The sequence below is a fragment of the Anomaloglossus baeobatrachus genome, chromosome 2 (assembly GCF_048569485.1).
Source record: "Anomaloglossus baeobatrachus isolate aAnoBae1 chromosome 2, aAnoBae1.hap1, whole genome shotgun sequence".
Classification (NCBI taxonomy): Eukaryota; Metazoa; Chordata; class Amphibia; order Anura; family Aromobatidae; genus Anomaloglossus; species Anomaloglossus baeobatrachus.
In genome coordinates, this window is record NC_134354.1 from 490,059,607 (window position 1) to 490,077,796 (window position 18,190).

General features: G+C 44.9%; 1 protein-coding gene across 4 annotated transcripts in view; it reads left to right on the forward strand.

Annotated features, from left to right (window-relative positions):
* Positions 1–18,190, forward strand: part of NPAS2 (neuronal PAS domain protein 2) — a 253,292-nt gene that overhangs the window by 114,442 nt on the left and 120,660 nt on the right. For all 4 annotated transcript variants that reach the window (XM_075336458.1, XM_075336460.1, XM_075336459.1 and 1 more), the window contains exon 7: positions 13,330–13,443. In XM_075336458.1, coding sequence (XP_075192573.1) covers positions 13,330–13,443 — 114 coding nt within the window. The remainder of the gene's footprint in view (positions 1–13,329; positions 13,444–18,190) is intronic.

Genomic DNA, 18,190 nt, shown 5'->3' on the forward strand with positions numbered 1-18,190 from the left:
CTAGCAAACACTCAGTGTACCTAGTGGCATCCTAAACGTGGCTATTGGACTTTTGTCTAGTCACACTAGTGCAAAGACATTTGCAGCACCTCTGCCTGCATTGCACACTCCAACTCATTATAACTAAGCCATTATACTAGCAAACACTCAGTGTACCTAGTGGCATCCTAAACGTGGCTATTGGACTTGTGTCTAGTCCCACTAGTGCAAAGATATTTGCAGCACGTCTGCCTGCATTGCACACTCCAACTCATAACTAAGCCATTATACTAGCAAAAACTCAGTGTACCTAGTGGCATCCTAAACGTGGCTATTGGACTTTTGTCTAGTCCCACTAGTGCAAAGACATTTGCAGCACGTCTGCCTGCATTGCACACTCCAACTCATTATAACTAAGCCATTATACTAGCAAACACTCAGTGTACCTAGTGGCATCCTAAACGTGGCTATTGGACTTTTGTCTAGTCACACTAGTGCAAAGACATTTGCAGCACCTCTGCCTGCATTGCACACTCCAACTCATTATAACTAAGCCATTATACTAGCAAACACTCAGTGTACCTAGTGGCATCCTAAACGTGGCTATTGGACTTTTGTCTAGTCCCACTAGTGCAAAGATATTTGCAGCACGTCTGCCTGCATTGCACACTCCAACTCATAACTAAGCCATTATACTAGCAAAAACTCAGTGTACCTAGTGGCATCCTAAACGTGGCTATTGGACTTTTGTCTAGTCCCACTAGTGCAAAGACATTTGCAGCACGTCTGCCTGCATTGCACACTCCAACTCATTATAACTAAGCCATTATACTAGCAAACACTCAGTGTACCTAGTGGCATCCTAAACGTGGCTATTGGACTTTTGTCTAGTCCCACTAGTGCAAAGACATTTGCAGCACGTCTGCCTGCATTGCACACTCCAACTCATTATAACTAAGCCATTATACTAGCAAACACTCAGTGTACCTAGTGGCATCCTAAACGTGGCTATTGGACTTTTGTCTAGTCACACTAGTGCAAAGACATTTGCAGCACCTCTGCCTGCATTGCACACTCCAACTCATTATAACTAAGCCATTATACTAGCAAACACTCAGTGTACCTAGTGGCATCCTAAACGTGGCTATTGGACTTTTGTCTAGTCCCACTAGTGCAAAGATATTTGCAGCACGTCTGCCTGCATTGCACACTCCAACTCATAACTAAGCCATTATACTAGCAAACACTCAGTGTACCTAGTGGCATCCTAAACGTGGCTATTGGACTTTTGTCTAGTCCCACTAGTGCAAAGATATTTGCAGCACGTCTGTCTACATTGCACACTCCAACTCATTATAACTAAGCCATTATACTAGCAAACACTCAGTGTACCTAGTGGCATCCTAAACGTGGCTATTGGACTTTTGTCTAGTCACACTAGTGCAAAGACATTTGCAGCACGTCTGCCTGCATTGCACACTCCAACTCATTATAACTAAGCCATTATACTAGCAAACACTCAGTGTACCTAGTGGCATCCTAAACGTGGCTATTGGACTTTTGTCTAGTCCCACTAGTGCAAAGACATTTGCAGCACGTCTGCCTGCATTGCACACTCCAACTCATTATAACTAAGCCATTATACTAGCAAACACTCAGTGTACCTAGTGGCATCTTAAACGTGGCTATTGGACTTTTGTCTAGTCACACTAGTGCAAAGACATTTGCAGCACGTCTGTCTGCATTGCACACTCCAACTCATTATAACTAAGCCATTATACTAGCAAACACTCAGTGTACCTAGTGGCATCCTAAACGTGGCTATTGGACTTTTGTCTAGTCACACTAGTGCAAAGACATTTGCAGCACGTCTGTCTGCATTGCACACTCCAACTCATTATAACTAAGCCATTATACTAGAAAACACTCAGTGTACCTAGTGGCATCCTAAACGTTGCTATTGGACTTTTGTCTAGTCCCACTAGTGCAAAGATATTTGCAGCACGTCTGCCTGCATTGCACACGCCAACTCATTATAACTAAGCCATTATACTAGCAAACACTCAGTGTACCTAGTGGCATCCTAAACGTGGCTATTGGACTTTTGTCTAGTCCCACTAGTGCAAAGATATTTGCAGCACGTCTGCCTGCATTGCACACTCCAACTCATAACTAAGCCATTATACTAGCAAACACTCAGTGTACCTAGTGGCATCCTAAACGTGGCTATTGGACTTTTGTCTAGTCCCACTAGTGCAAAGACATTTGCAGCACGTCTGCCTGCATTGCACACTCCAACTCATTATAACTAAGCCATTATACTAGCAAACACTCAGTGTACCTAGTGGCATCCTAAACGTGGCTATTGGACTTTTGTCTAGTCACACTAGTGCAAAGACATTTGCAGCACGTCTGCCTGCATTGCACATTCCAACTCATAGTTACTAATCCATTATACTAACAATTTATGCTGCCAGTTTAAGGGCCGTAGTTGCATTGTCAGGGATATTTATTCTTTATTATTCTGCTGTTAATAAAGCTAGACCACCGCTGCAATCTACACCACCTCTCAATTTTTACTACCACATTTTCAGTGCACAATCTTGTCGCAATCAACATGAGTGGCAAAATGACAGATGCTGGTGGAAAGGGGAAGAGGCGTGGTGGAAAAGGAAAAAAAGGTTTTGTCCGTGGGGAAGGTGGCAAAGCTCCATTATCATCTGCTGAAGATAGACCATCTACCAGCAAAAGTAAGATGTTTACTACTTACCGTGGACAATCCGATGTGCTCCCTTTTTTACGGACACGAACAACAGGAACAAAGGTAGATGATGGCCAAAAAAGGAAAATGCTTGAATGGATCTCAAGTGGTCCAACAAGTGCCCTCTCAGCCTTTTCAAGTACCGCATCCAAAAAACAGCAGTCCTCTGAGTTGTCATCCCAATCAAACTTGCTTTCTCCCAGCTCTGAAGTCTCCATCAGCCCTGCACAGTATGGTGGAACTGAGATGGCTGAGTCTGCAGAGCTGTTCAGTCACACTATAGCCTGGGAATCAGAGGTCTGCTCCCAAGCTAAAGTGAGTACAGAACATGAAATGGTCTGCAGTGATGCCCAGAACCTTTGTGACTCTGATTCAGGTCGTGAGGACCAAGTTTCTGAGCATAATGTTGACCCTTTGTCACAAACTGTAACACCTGTGGTTATAGACAATGAGGAACATACTGATGAAGATGAGACGCAGATACCCGATTGGGATAACAACTTAAATATTCGGTCAGGGCAAGAAGAGGCTCGGTCTGAGGGGGAGGGGAGTGCAAACACAACAATTGATGATGAAGTTCTAGATCCCACCTACTGTCAACCCACATTCAGGCACTCGAGGAGGTCAACAGAGGTGGTGGAGGCGGATGCAACTGATGACGAAGTTACCTTGTGCCTTCCTGGACAGAGTCGGAGTACTGGTAGCACGTCTACAACTGCATCCTCAGCCACCACTCTGCCTCTGAACACTAGTCGGGGTGGATCAACAGGTCGCATGCCCTCTAAGCCTTGCCTAGCCTGGTCCTTTTTTGACATAGCAAAAGATCGCCCAAATTATGTGATCTGTAAAATTTGTCATGGTTCTATTAGTAGAGGTCAAAACCTCAGCAGTTTGACAACTTCTTCCATGAATCGTCACATGAATAAATATCATATGTCCCGGTGGGAAGCTCACCTTGCTGCAATGCGGCCTAGCGGAGCGAACCATCCACCGCCTGCCCCTTCCAGTGCATCCGCGTGCTCTTCATCTTCTAGGACTGTGGGGACAGCTGTCACACCTGTTTTTCCACGCACAACTTCCACCACTGTAACAGGCACTTTGCTTGGTAGGTCGTCAGTTGGTTTGGAAGGGGAAACAAGTGAGTGTGTACAGCTCTCTCAGACATCGATAGCACCAACGTTGGATGAAGGCAACATCATGTCTCCGCCTGCACTTTCCTCACAAACCTGCATTTTTCCAGGGACACCCTACTCAACACCGTCTACACACAGCAGCCAGATCTCTGTCCCTCAGATGTGGTCAAATTAAAGGCCACTTCCTGCGACCCATGACAAAGCTAAGAGGTTGACTCTATCCCTCTGTAAGCTCTTGGCTACCGAAATGCTGCCTTTCCGCCTGGTGGACACACAGGATTTTAGAGACCTTATGTCTGTCGCTGTGCCCCAGTACCAGATGCCTAGTCGCCACTACTTCTCTAAGAAAGGTGTGCCCGCGCTACACCAGCATGTCGCACACAACATCACCGCTTCCTTGAGAAACTCTGTGTGTGAACGGGTGCATTTCACCACTGATACTTGGACCAGTAAGCATGGACAGGGACGTTACATGTCGCTGACTGGGCACTGGGTAACTATGGTGATAGATGGTGAAGGGTCTGCTGCACAAGTCTTGCCGTCCCCACGACTTGTGTGTCAATCCTCTGTCTGTCCAAGTTCCGCCACTGCTTCTGCCTCCTCCACCTCATCTGGGTCCTCCACCTCCACCCCAAGCCTGCCTGGTCAGGCCACCAGCGTTCTCACTGCGCAGAAGGAATCACGCACGCCTCATTACTATGCTAGCAGCAGAGCGCAACGGCATCAGGCGGTCTTTAGCTTGACATGTCTTGGGAATAAGAGTCACACAGCTGAGGAGTTGTGGTCAGCTCTGCGGTCCGAGTTTAATAAATGGTTGTCTCCGCTCAACCTGCAGCCTGGTGAGGCCGTGTGCGACAATGCTGCAAACCTGGGTGCGGCCCTTCGCCTGGGCAAGGTGAAAAACGTGCCTTGTATGGCTCACGTGTTGAACCTTGTTGTCCAGCAATTTTTAACACACTATCCCGGCCTAGATGGCCTTCTGAACAGGGCACGAAAACTGTCTGCTCACTTCCGCCGTTCAAGCGCCGCAGCTGAGCGACTTGCATCGCTCCAGAAGTCTTTCGGCCTGCCGGTTCATCGCCTGAATGCAATGTGGCGACACGCTGGAATTCAACTCTCCACATGTTACAGCGACTGTGGCAGCACCGCCGAGCCCTGGTGCAATACGTCATGACGTATAGCCTGGGCCAACGAGATGCAGAGGTGGGGCAGATCACCCTGATGGAGTGGTCTCAGATCAAGGACCTATGCACCCTTCTGCACAGTTTCGACATGGCGACGAATATGTTTAGCGCTGACAATGCCATTATCAGCATGACAATTCCAGTCATTTACATGCTGGAGCACACGCTAAACACTATTCGGAGTCAGGGGGTGGGACAACAGGAACGGGAGGAACTACAGGAGGATTCATATGCGCAAGGGACAACAACATTACCAAGGTCCAGACGTTCATCATCACCAACGCGGCAGGCATGGGACCATGGGGGACAGGGATCAACAAGGGCGCATGGTAGCAGGCTAAATGTTGAGGAAGGTGCAGGACAACATGAAGAAATGGAGGACGAACTGTCCATGGACATGGAAGACTCAGCGGATGAGGGAGACCTTGGTCAAATTTCTGTTGAAAGAGGTTGGGGGGAGATGTCAGAGGAAGAAAGAACGGTTAGCACCTCTATGCCACAAACACAGCGTGGACTTGGTCCGCATGGCTGCGCAAGACACATAAGTGCCTTCTTGTTGCACTACCTCCAACATGACCCTCGTATTGTCAAAATTAGAAGTGATGATGACTACTGGATTGCCACACTATTAGATCCCCGGTACAAGTCCAAATTTTGTGACATAATTCCAGCCATAGAAAGGGACGCACGTATGCAGGAGTATCAGCAGAAGCTGTTACTCGATCTTAGCTCGGCTTTTCCACCAAACAACCGTGCAGGTGCAGGGAGTGATTCTCCCAGTTGTAACTTGCCAAACATGGGACGGTCTCGTCATCTTCAACAGTCTACCCGTACCAGTAGGACCGTATCTGGTGCTGGTAACAGCAATTTTATGGAATCTTTTCATAATTTTTTTAGACCCTCCTTTGCAAGGCCACCAGAGACAACAAGTCTGACACATAGTCAACGGCTGGAGAGGATGATACAGGAGTATCTCCAAATGAACATCGATGCCATGACTTTGCAAATGGAGCCTTGCTCATTTTGGGCTTCAAATCTAGAAAAATGGCCAGAGCTATCCACGCCTTGGAGATTTTGTCGTGTCCAGCTGCCAGCGTTGTCTCTGAACGTGTCTTCAGTGCTGCTGGGTGTGTGCTGACAGATAAGCGCACGCGTCTGTCCAGTGACAATGTGGACAGACTGACGTTCATCAAAATGAACAAGTCATGGATCCAGAAGGAATTTACTACCCCTGTGTCATCCTGGGGAGAGTAAATGCTTGTGGATTTGGAATGTGCTTGATGCAAATCAAAACATCCTGTTTGCAACTAGGGCACAAGTGCTGCCACTGAAAGGGGTGGGTGTGTGTGGGGCCCAATTTTTGGAAAAAAGGGAGACTCCGCTTGGAGCAACCCTTGCTTGCTGTGTTTTTTAAAAGGAGCCAAGATGAACAAGTCATGGTTCAGCAAAGACTTTTACCTACCCCGGTGTCATCCTGGGGACGGTTAAGAATGGCGTATTTTTGAATGTGCTCGATGCAAATCTAGCTGTGAAGTGTACAACTGGGGCACAACTGCTGCCACTGAAGGGGTGGGTGTGTGTGGGGCCCAATTTTTGGAAAAAAGGGAGACTCCGCTTGGAGTAACCCTTGCTTGATGTGTTTTTTAAAAGGAGCCAAGATGAACAGAGCTGGGATCAGGAAAGACTTTGCTACCTACCCCGGTGTCATCCTGGGGACGGTTCATTATGGCGTATTTTTGAATGTGCTTGATGCAAATCTAGCTGTGAAGTGTACAACTGGGGCACAACTGCTGCCACTGAAGGGGTGGGTGTGTGTGGGGCCCAATTTTTGGAAAAAAGGGAGACTTCGCTTGGAGTAACCCTTGCTTGCTGTGTTTTTTAAAAGGAGCCAAGATGAACAAGTCATGGTTCAGCAAAGACTTTTACCTACCCCGGTGTCATCCTGGGGACGGTTAATTATGGCGTATTTTTGAATGTGCTCGATGCAAATCTAGCTGTGAAGTGTACAACTGGGGCACAAGTGCTGCCACTGAAGGGGTGAGTGTGTGTGGGGCCCAATTTTTGGAAAAAAGGGAGACTCCGCTTCGAGTAACCCTTGCTTGATGTGTTTTGTAAAAGGAGCCAAGATGAACAAGTCATGGTTCAGCAAAGACTTTTACCTACCCCGGTGTCATCCTGGGGACGGTTAATTATGGCGTATTTTTGAATGTGCTCGATGCAAATCTAGCTGTGAAGTGTACAACTGGGGCACAACTGCTGCCACTGAAGGGGTGGGTGTGTGTGGGGCCCAATTTTTGGAAAAAAGGGAGACTCCGCTTGGAGTAACCCTTGCTTGCTGTGTTTTTTAAAAGGAGCCAAGATGAACAAGTCATGGTTCAGCAAAGACTTTTACCTACCCCGGTGTCATCCTGGGGACGGTTAATTATGGCGTATTTTTGAATGTGCTCGATGCAAATCTAGCTGTGAAGTGTACAACTGGGGCACAACTGCTGCCACTGAAGGGGTGGGTGTGTGTGGGGCCCAATTTTTGGAAAAAAGGGAGACTCCGTTTGGAGTAACCCTTGCTTGATGTGTTTTTTAAAAGGAGCCAAGATGAACAGAGCTGGGATCAGGAAAGACTTTGCTACCTAACCCGGGGTCATCCTGGAAACCGTTAAGTATGGCGTATTTTTGAATGTGCTTGATGCAAATCTAGCTGTGAAGTGTACAACTGGGGCACAAGTGCTGCCACTGAAGGGGTGAGTGTCTGTGGGGCCCAATTTTTGGAAAAAAGGGAGACTCCGCTTGGAGTCACCTTGCGGTGTTTTACATGATTTTAGAAGGGCGTGCCATGCCTATATCTGTGTCTCCTCTTTTTCCTTGTCCTGCTCTTTTGTTTTCGCATGAGTATATGTCCTTGTCACTTTCCCATGTGTTTGTGTTATGTTGTGAGTTGTTTGTCACCTTTTGGACACCTTTGAGGGTGTTTTCTAGGTGTTTTTTATGTGTTTGTGAATGCCTGCCATTGTTTCCTATGCGGTTCGAGTTCGGTTCGTCGAACGTTCTACGAACCGAACTCGAACGGGGCCTCCGTTCGGCGAACCGACCTCGAGCCGAACCGGGACCGGTTCGCTCATCTCTACTAACGATATATCGTTGGGGTCACATCGTTGGTGACACACATTCGGCGCTGTTAGCGACATCGCAGCGTGTGACACCAAGGAGCGACGATCAACGATCGCAAAAATGTCAAAAATCGTTGATCGTTGACACGTCGCTCTTTTTCATAATATCGTTGGTGGTGAATGCCGCTGGTTGTTCGTTGTTCCTGTGGCGTCACACATAGCAATGTGTGACACAGCGACGTCACAAAAGGGTTGTCCAATAGCAGAGGAGGGGCGGAGATGAGCGTCCGTAACCTGCCGCCCACCTCCTTCCTTGCTCAATTCCGGTGGACGGAGGTAAGGAGATAATTGTCGCTCCTGCAGTGTCACACATAGCGATGTGTAATGCCACAGGAACGAGGAACAACCTCGCTACTTACGAGACAACGATTTTTGGTAAATGAACAACCTCTCATATACCAACGATTTTTGTCTCTTTTTCGATTGTTTAAGGTCGCTCCTGCCTGTCACCCGCTCCGATGTCGCTAACGGCGCCGGATGTGCGTCACAAACACCGTGACCCCGACGATATATCGTTAGCGATGTTGCAGCGTGTAAATGGCCCTTTAGGCCACGTCTCACTAAGCGACATCGCTAGCGACATCGCTGCTGAGTCACGGTTTTTGTGACGCAACAGCGATCTTGCTAGCAATGTCGCTGTGTGTGACATCCAGCAATGACCTGGCCCCTGCTGTGAGGTCGCTGGTCATTGCTGAATGTCCTGGACCATTTTTTGGTCGTTGCTCTCCCGCTGTGAAGCACACATCGCTGTGTTTGACAGCGAGAGAGCAACGATCTGAATGTGCAGGGAGCAGGGAGCTGGCTTCTGCGTACGCTGGCAACCAAGGTACACATCGGGTAACCAAGTAAAGCGCTTTGCTTGGTTACCCGATATTTACCTTGGTTACCAGCGTCCGCAGCTTCTAGAAGCCGGCTCCCTGCACACGTAGCCAAGGTACACATCGGGTAACTATAAGCAAAGCGCTTTGCTTAGTATCCCGATGTGTACTATGGTTACCAAGCACAGCGTTGTTACACAGGTCGCTGGTGGCTGGTGGCTGATCTCTGATCGCTTGGAGATCTGCCTGATTGACAGCTCACCAGTGACCATGTACGACGCTCCAGCGATCCCTGCCAGGTCAGATCGCTGGTGGGATCGCTGGACCGTCGCTAAGTGGGACGATAACTTTAAATTGCACCTATCTGTAAATTATCACCTCTCCTGGGAATAAGTGATAACTTATCTTCACTGGAAGATCATTTTAACAATGGTTACTCAATTTCACTTATCTCTCTATAATCTAATACCTTGGACGAGAGCTGCAGCACTACTTTCAGCCACTGCTGGAGCAGATATCTGCTGATAAGTAGGTGTGCCAGATGTAGGGCCTCCATCCATCTTATAATAGTGACCTATCTGACAGATTGGTCACCAATCTGTACAATACCTTCAAGATAAAGGGTACTTTACACGGTGCGATATCGGTACCGATTCTGCTAGCGAGCGCACCCGCCCCCGTCGATTGTGCGTCACGGGCAAATCGCTGCCCGTGCCGCACAACATCACTAACACCCATCACACGGACTTATCTTCCCTGCAACGTCGCTCTGGCCAGCGATCCGCCTCCTTTCTAAGGGGGAAGTTAGTGCGGCGTCACAGCGACGTCACATGGCAGCCGTCCAATAGCAGAGGAGGGGCGGAGATGAGCGGCCGGAACATCCCGCCCACCTCCTTCCTTCTTCATTGCCGGTGGACGAAGGTAAGGAGATGTTCGTCGCTCCTGCGGTGTCACACATAGCGATGTGTGCTGCCGCAGAAACGACGAACAACATCGCTACTTACCAGACAACGATTTTTGGTAAATGAACGACCTCTCATTTACCAACGATTTTTGCCTCTTTTGTGATCGTTTAAGGTGGCTCCAGCCTGTCACACGCTATGATGTCGCTAACGACGCCGGATGTGCGTCACAAACACCGTGACCCCGATGATATATCGTTAGCAGTGTCGCAGTGTGTAAATGTCCCTTTACCGGGATGAAAGTGTCCCATTCTCCTGAACAGAGTGGTGTCCAACTCTTAAGGGTGCTTTACATGCTGCGACATCGCTAACGATATATCGTTGGGGTCACGTCGTTAGTGACGCACATCCGGCGCCATTAGCGACATCGCAGCGTGTGACACCAAGGAGCGACGATCAACGATCGCAAAAGCGTCAAAAATCGTTGATCGTTGACACGTCGCTCTTTTTCATAATATCGTTGGTGGTGAATGCCGCTGGTTGTTTGTTGTTCCTGTGGCGTCACACATCGCTATGTGTGACACAGCGACGTCACAAAACGGCCGTCCAATAGCAGAGGAGGGGCGGAGATGAGCGGCCGGAACCTGCCGCCCACCTCCTTCCTTGCTCATTGCCGGTGGACGGAGGTAAGGAGATAATTGTCGCTCCTGCAGTGTCACACATAGCGATGTGTAATGCCGCAGGAACGAGGAACAACCTCGCTATGTACGAGACAACGATTTTTGGTAAATGAACAACCTCTCATATACCAACGATTTTTGTCTCTTTTTCGATTGTTTTAGGTCGCTCCTGCCTGTCACCCGCTCCGATGTCGCTAACGGCGCCGGATGCGCGTCACAAACACCGTGACCCCGACGATATATCGTTAGCGATGTCGCAGCGTGTAAATGGCCCTTTAGTCTTCCCCTATCGAGATCTGTTAACAATTTTGAACTCCCTGATAGTCTATATATAATAAAGATATACTTTTTTGAATAGACAAACCCTCTATTTATGTTATATTATGCATCTTCTTAATACATTTGGAGGGTACACAAATAAGATTAGTATGCATATCTTGCAGTTATAGCTAGTTATTTATTAATCTGAGGCAAATATTCATATATTTTGTTTACTGGGGCCAAAACCCTGTTGAACCTCAGCTAACCATAACATTTGTATCCTAGGTTATTTATTTGTGTTGTTACATTAATCCAATAGTAATAATTTTACAAATGCCTCATTTATCAATTTTAATAATGTAATAGCAATGTTTCCTAAAGCCCCCGTCACACATAGAGATCGCTAGCGAGATCGCTGAAACATCACAGGTTTTGTGACGTATCTGCGACCTTACTAGCGATATCGCTGTGTGTGACAAGCAGCAGTGAGCAGGCCCCTGCTGCGAGGTCGCTGATCGTGACACAACAATCAGGACCATTTTTTGCTCGTTAGTCTCCCACTGTGCAGCACACATCAGCGTGTTTGACGGCGGGAGACCAACGAGCGCCGGTACTAAGTGTGCAGGGAGCCATCGTTACACTGGTCACTAGTGGCGGTGGCTGATGGCTGGTCACTGTGGAGATCTGCCTGATTGACAGCTCAACAGCGACCATGTAGCGACGTTCCAGCGATCCCTGCCAGGTCGGATCGCTGGTGGAATTGCTGGTACGTCGCTATGTGTAACGGGACCTTTAGTCTGTAAAGGCAATCTGTTAGCAGGATTTCACCCCCATGCACATTTAGCTTTTTCAAAGACAAGTCCAGCAATACCTTTACATGGTCAGTCTGTTCCTCCATCACTGAGAAATTAGTGTTTGAATTTATATGCTAATGAGGCTGTAGATTTGAAGCCTCTGTCTCTCCAGCTCTATATTCTACCCAGCGCTGCCTCCTACTACCTGACTGACAGCTCTTTTGACTTAAGTTACACAGCATAGAGGATTTCAGTCAAGTGAGTAGAGCTGGAGTGACAGAGGCTTCAGATCTGCAATCAGCCTCATTTGCATAGAATTTCTTGGTAATAGAGGAAAAAACTGGCCATGGAAAGGTATTGCTGGACTTGTCTTTGCAAAAGTTACATGTCCATTTAAATAGTTTGGAATGTGAAAAAATGATGACAGATTGCCTTTAATTGTATTCTGACATGGCAAATTTTCTGCTGCCATTTTCTGATACTAATCTTGCTGCTTATTATAGTAGAAGCACTGTGAATGAGATTTCAGTTAATATCAAATAAATACTATGGAGAAAATCCACAATGTAAATTGAGTAAGCTCTGCGGATCTGAAAAATGCATATCAATTTACACTGCAGAAGTCATAGTGGTTTCAACCCTTTTCAATGCAAAGGGTGAAATCTGCAGCATTTCTGCAATGAAATCTGCAGATTTTTTTTGCCAGTGCCTTGTAAATTTGTGTTGCTTTTTGCCACATACCTATAGCTTTTGTTAACATGGCTGATTTACACAAAAAAAACGGTAATACAGGTAATTTGTGTGTTGTCACTAGGGATCAGCTGTTCTATCGAGGCTCGATCCACCGGCAGCAAATGAGCCTAGATCCACAGGATCGAGCTTGACTTGAACCCCGTATCAAGTCACTGATTGGAAGTTTGAGTCTCCACCCAGACATAAGCATATAAGGCATAAGCAGAATACTTCCGGGAAAGGGTGGGTGGGCTTTATCAAACTTTTTTTGTTGCACACTACATGTGATCACGCTGTTACCCCCAGTGTGCTCTGTTCAAACACTGCACAGGGCCAAGCACCAAGCGCACCTCAGCACAGCGATGCTCGCACGAGTTTGGTTCGCATGTACAGCATCCGATCCACAAACCCAAACCTTGATTTTTAAATTTGGTGTTTGGTCCGAAAACCGAACCTCAGGTTTGCTCATCTCTAGTTGTCATATCCTGCCAACATATGTCCTAAATCTTTTACTCTTTATCTTTATTTCTTTTCATGAAAAAGTCCAGTTACATTTTAACTTATACTTTTATCCAGGAAACCTCTCCAAAATCTTATCTTAGAATTATAGTACCTTAGCATTTTGCAAAAGGGGACATCACTCTTTGATGGATGTGATTAAGATAATTGCAGAGTACTGAAAATGGCATATTATATAATAAAGGAATTTTACATAATGACCTCAGGTAACCAAAGACTGAATTGTTTGTAACCTCCTACACTAACAATAATTGAAGAATGAATAGCGATTTTACAGTTATAGAACGAGAACAGTTAATATGCTCAGACATTTGAAAATATTTTCTTTATATGTTTTTTAATGCATTTAGTTGCCACAATTTTTGTGCTTTTCGAATGATCTTTTGTTTTATTTCTATAAAGCTGATAACAGGCTGGAATTTTGTTGTCATCTTTTGAGAGGAACTCTAAATCCCAAAGAATTTCCAACATATGAATATATAAAGTTTATAGGAAACTTCCGCTCCTGTAGCAATGGTAAGTACTGCATTCTTTAATTTTTCAGATTGTTTTTTATTCATTGTGTTACACTGTATGGCCATCATTTTTTAATTGTTTCTTGAAAAGCATGTGAGAAACCAGTTTATAAGAAACTGCACATCTGACTTTTAGACAGGGGCATTAGTATTTCTGATTGGACAGTGGAAGAATAAATAAGGTTCACGTCACGGGTACTGGTGAGATGGGTTAGGATTTTAAAAGTGAGTGCCCAATTGAGGTGCATTTTGCAAGTATTCAAATCAGTACTATATGAGTGATTGAAATTTGGTTTGAAAAGGAAAAAATTGCTTTTCGAACTGGAAGGACGCTTTATGTACCTTTTCAATTATTACAATGCAACTGGGTCAGGATCCTTCATTTGTATGAATCATGATTTGTGGCTCAAATTCTCTTTGGAAGTCACAACTTATAAAGAAAAATTCTTTATGTTCTGGATTCTCATGTGCGTGCCCATTTACCGACATTTATTATAAAAATGTTTTTGTAGAGGTAAAAAGCTTCATGGATCCGTCAGAGGTGAGTGCATGCAGAGTTCCTGCAGCTCATTACTACAGAGCTACGGGCCATCCGTGTGCTGCCACATACAAGTGCATCTCAATAAATTAGAATAGCCTCAAAAAGTTACTTTATTTCAGTAATTCAATACAAAAAGGGAAATGCATATATTATATAGTCATTACACACAGAGTGATCTATTTCAAGTGTTTGAAGAGCTGCCCTTCTCGTTTAATAAAGTAATGGGCAATCTATTGTATATTCAGTAATGTGGTGTCAATAGCACTCATAATAATACCCTCCCTCCGTAAAGTGAGAAAACTGTTGGCACTTACTAACAGACAAATGTGAACAGGTGCAAACTGAATATGAAATATAGTCTAACAAATAAACAGCTGCACTCTGAGATGCTAAGGTATTGAATATAGGAATTTGGACATTCATTACTGCTAAGGAAATACATTGACAAATTGAGACACTCAGAGCATAAAAAAGGCCAGTTTTATGTGAGCCCAGCAGCCAGAGTCAAGGTGTAGATCTTTGCTGGATCCCATCCTAAAAGTGTTAATACACACTAAAAAGCCTACAATTTTATGGGAGGGCAGGAACCTGCTAATAGAAAATTAAAAATCACCTTAAGCTGGTAAGAAAGAGTACGGTACCTACTCAGAAGGCATGACCCTATAATCTAAAGTGAGAAAATGATGCTGCAACCTCCAGCAGGAATGCAGAGCCTTAGTACTCGGCGCCTAATGTCACGGTGCCTCCGACGGCTCTGGCAATCCACAGGTTGGTAGGCAAATCTAAAAGGGAATACAGTAGAAAAGAATGGTAAGTTGGTGGTCGCAGGGGCTAATTCCGTAGTCCAGCTAAGCTGGTTTGGTGTGACTTTCATGAGGTTCCTGGTATGCGCAGACACCCAGATCATATGGCATAAAGTAATAACCAGGGTGAATGCAATCCTACAATAAACACAGGCACCATAGGTTTCATGGACAAAGTTCAAATAAACAAACGTTTACTCCACATAAGCTGCAGTGATGACAATGCACACTTTAAGCCGGTCTATATAACATTTTCCACATCCTATATTATAGTTCTTTCTGTATCAGCAAAATTAATTCTTCCTCATCTAAGCTCTGAGAATATCTTAGCATCAGGCATCTATAACCATCTTGGCTTTTAGCAGTTTGTGGGCTTTCTGGTTCTTGCTATGTTTCTGGCCTACCTTAATTTATAATAAATGGCAGCCTGGATTTTCCCAGTCCACAGAGAGTTTCATTCTCCTTACCAGACACAGTTACTAGAGGATAGATGTGACTGAAAGCAGGCCCACCGATTCCAGCATTCATACACCTCTCCCACCAAACTCAGTTCTCACCTCCTGAGTCCTCAGCCACATACATCTTTCTCATATTTCCTGTCAGAAAAGGACCTGGAAATTATCCCCCTGCTGCTTCACTTCCTTTTACCATAAAAGGCAAAGGTAGTTTTCTGAAAGACCAGCAGAGGTCAGTGTGGATTAGAAATGCTACAACTCTCAGAGCAAGGCTTCAGAAGGCACAGATAATGTCCAACATTATGGAAAAACACATGGCCCATCAGGGGGCATTCTAATAATGTCTACTCTGGGTCACTACACTACTTAACAGACAAATGTGAACAAGTGCAAACTGAACATGAAATATACTCTAACAAATATACAGCTGCACTCTGAGATGCTAAGGTATGCAAACACTGAATATAGGAATTTGGACATGCATTATTGCTAAGGAAATAAATTTATAAATTAAGACACTTGGCACATTAAAAGGCCAATTTTATGTAAGCCAAGCAGCATACATCAAGGCATGTCTCTTTGCTGGGTCTCTACCTAAAGGCCTCTACCCAGGCTGAAAAGTCTACAGTTTTAAAATAAAAAATCAACTTAAGGTGGGGGGAAAGAGTGGTCATTCAGCAGGCATGACCCTATAATCTAAAGTGAGAAAACTGATGGCACATTCCCCGTAAAGGTCCTGAGTCTCTTACAAATTTTAGGTCTGAACTTATGATGGTTTATGTCATCTTGGAATGCAAAGCAGTATTCTACAAGCCTCTGTGGTGACTATCTGCGACTATTGCAGTGTAAGAGTGAGGTCTAGCTCAGTGCACTATTTCAGGACTGGCACATACTTGATTAGGCAGATACTGAGCGATAACATCATTAGAGTAGTTACTGTTATGTATAGGCTCAGTAAAGTACATGGCAGTGCTTACATGGTTAAGACAAAGAGCAAGATGTCATGAGATCTCGCTCCTTCACTAGGCGATCATCCATGAGTTGTCGGATCCTGCTCTGTATGTGTCGCGTTAAGGAATAACGTTTGGAACTCCATTCTATGTCTGAACTGGGTGCAAAAAACCTAAAAAAACATCACTATGGGGAGATAAGGTATGCACACCAGTGACTATGGAAGGGGAATACATGGAATAGCAGAAACTGCTGTGTGAATACTGACATGAAAAATCCAATAGCCATTTGTAAGAATGAAATGTGAAAAATGGAACCTGCATTACTGCCATGAATATATGAATAAAGAGAAATTTAGCTACTGAATTGATCAATGCAGAAGAGCCCCAACACTACGCCAAAGTATTTCTCTACGTTGGGGTCCCTAGCTTGTGTGTGTCCTCTCATGCAGTTAAAAAACTTACCGTGTATGGGACGCTGAGACCCAGGCTATATATGCGTATAATGTGGATTGGCAATAGGTGTGTATGGGGAGGGTTCACAAACGAAAAACTACTAACATTAAGGAATAACGTTTGGAACTCCATTCTATGTCTGAACTGGGTGCAAAAAACCTAAAAAAACATCACTATGGGGAGATAAGGTATGCACACCAGTGACTATGGAAGGGGAATACATGGAATAGCAGAAACTGCTGTGTGAATACTGACATGAAAAATCCAATAGCCATTTGTAAGAATGAAATGTGAAAAATGGAACCTGCATTACTGCCATGAATATATGAATAAAGAGAAATTTAGCTACTGAATTGATCAATGCAGAAGAGCCCCAACACTACGCCAAAGTATTTCTCTACGTTGGGGTCCCTAGCTTGTGTGTGTCCTCTCATGCAGTTAAAAAACTTACCGTGTATGGGACGCTGAGACCCAGGCTATATATGCGTATAATGTGGATTGGCAATAGGTGTGTATGGGGAGGGTTCACAAACGAAAAACTACTAACATTAAGGAATAACGTTTGGAACTCCATTCTATGTCTGAACTGGGTGCAAAAAACCTAAAAAAACATCACTATGGGGAGATAAGGTATGCACACCAGTGACTATGGAAGGGGAATACATGGAATAGCAGAAACTGCTGTGTGAATACTGACATGAAAAATCCAATAGCCATTTGTAAGAATGAAATGTGAAAAATGGAACCTGCATTACTGCCATGAATATATGAATAAAGAGAAATTTAGCTACTGAATTGATCAATGCAGAAGAGCCCCAACACTACGCCAAAGTATTTCTCTACGTTGGGGTCCCTAGCTTGTGTGTGTCCTCTCATGCAGTTAAAAAACTTACCGTGTATGGGACGCTGAGACCCAGGCTATATATGCGTATAATGTGGATTGGCAATAGGTGTGTATGGGGAGGGTTCACAAACGAAAAACTACTAACATTAAGGAATAACGTTTGGAACTCCATTCTATGTCTGAACTGGGTGCAAAAAACCTAAAAAAACATCACTATGGGGAGATAAGGTATGCACACCAGTGACTATGGAAGGGGAATACATGGAATAGCAGAAACTGCTGTGTGAATACTGACATGAAAAATCCAATAGCCATTTGTAAGAATGAAATGTGAAAAATGGAACCTGCATTACTGCCATGAATATATGAATAAAGAGAAATTTAGCTACTGAATTGATCAATGCAGAAGAGCCCCAACACTACGCCAAAGTATTTCTCTACGTTGGGGTCCCTAGCTTGTGTGTGTCCTCTCATGCAGTTAAAAAACTTACCGTGTATGGGACGCTGAGACCCAGGCTATATATGCGTATAATGTGGATTGGCAATAGGTGTGTATGGGGAGGGTTCACAAACGAAAAACTACTAACATTAAGGAATAACGTTTGGAACTCCATTCTATGTCTGAACTGGGTGCAAAAAACCTAAAAAAACATCACTATGGGGAGATAAGGTATGCACACCAGTGACTATGGAAGGGGA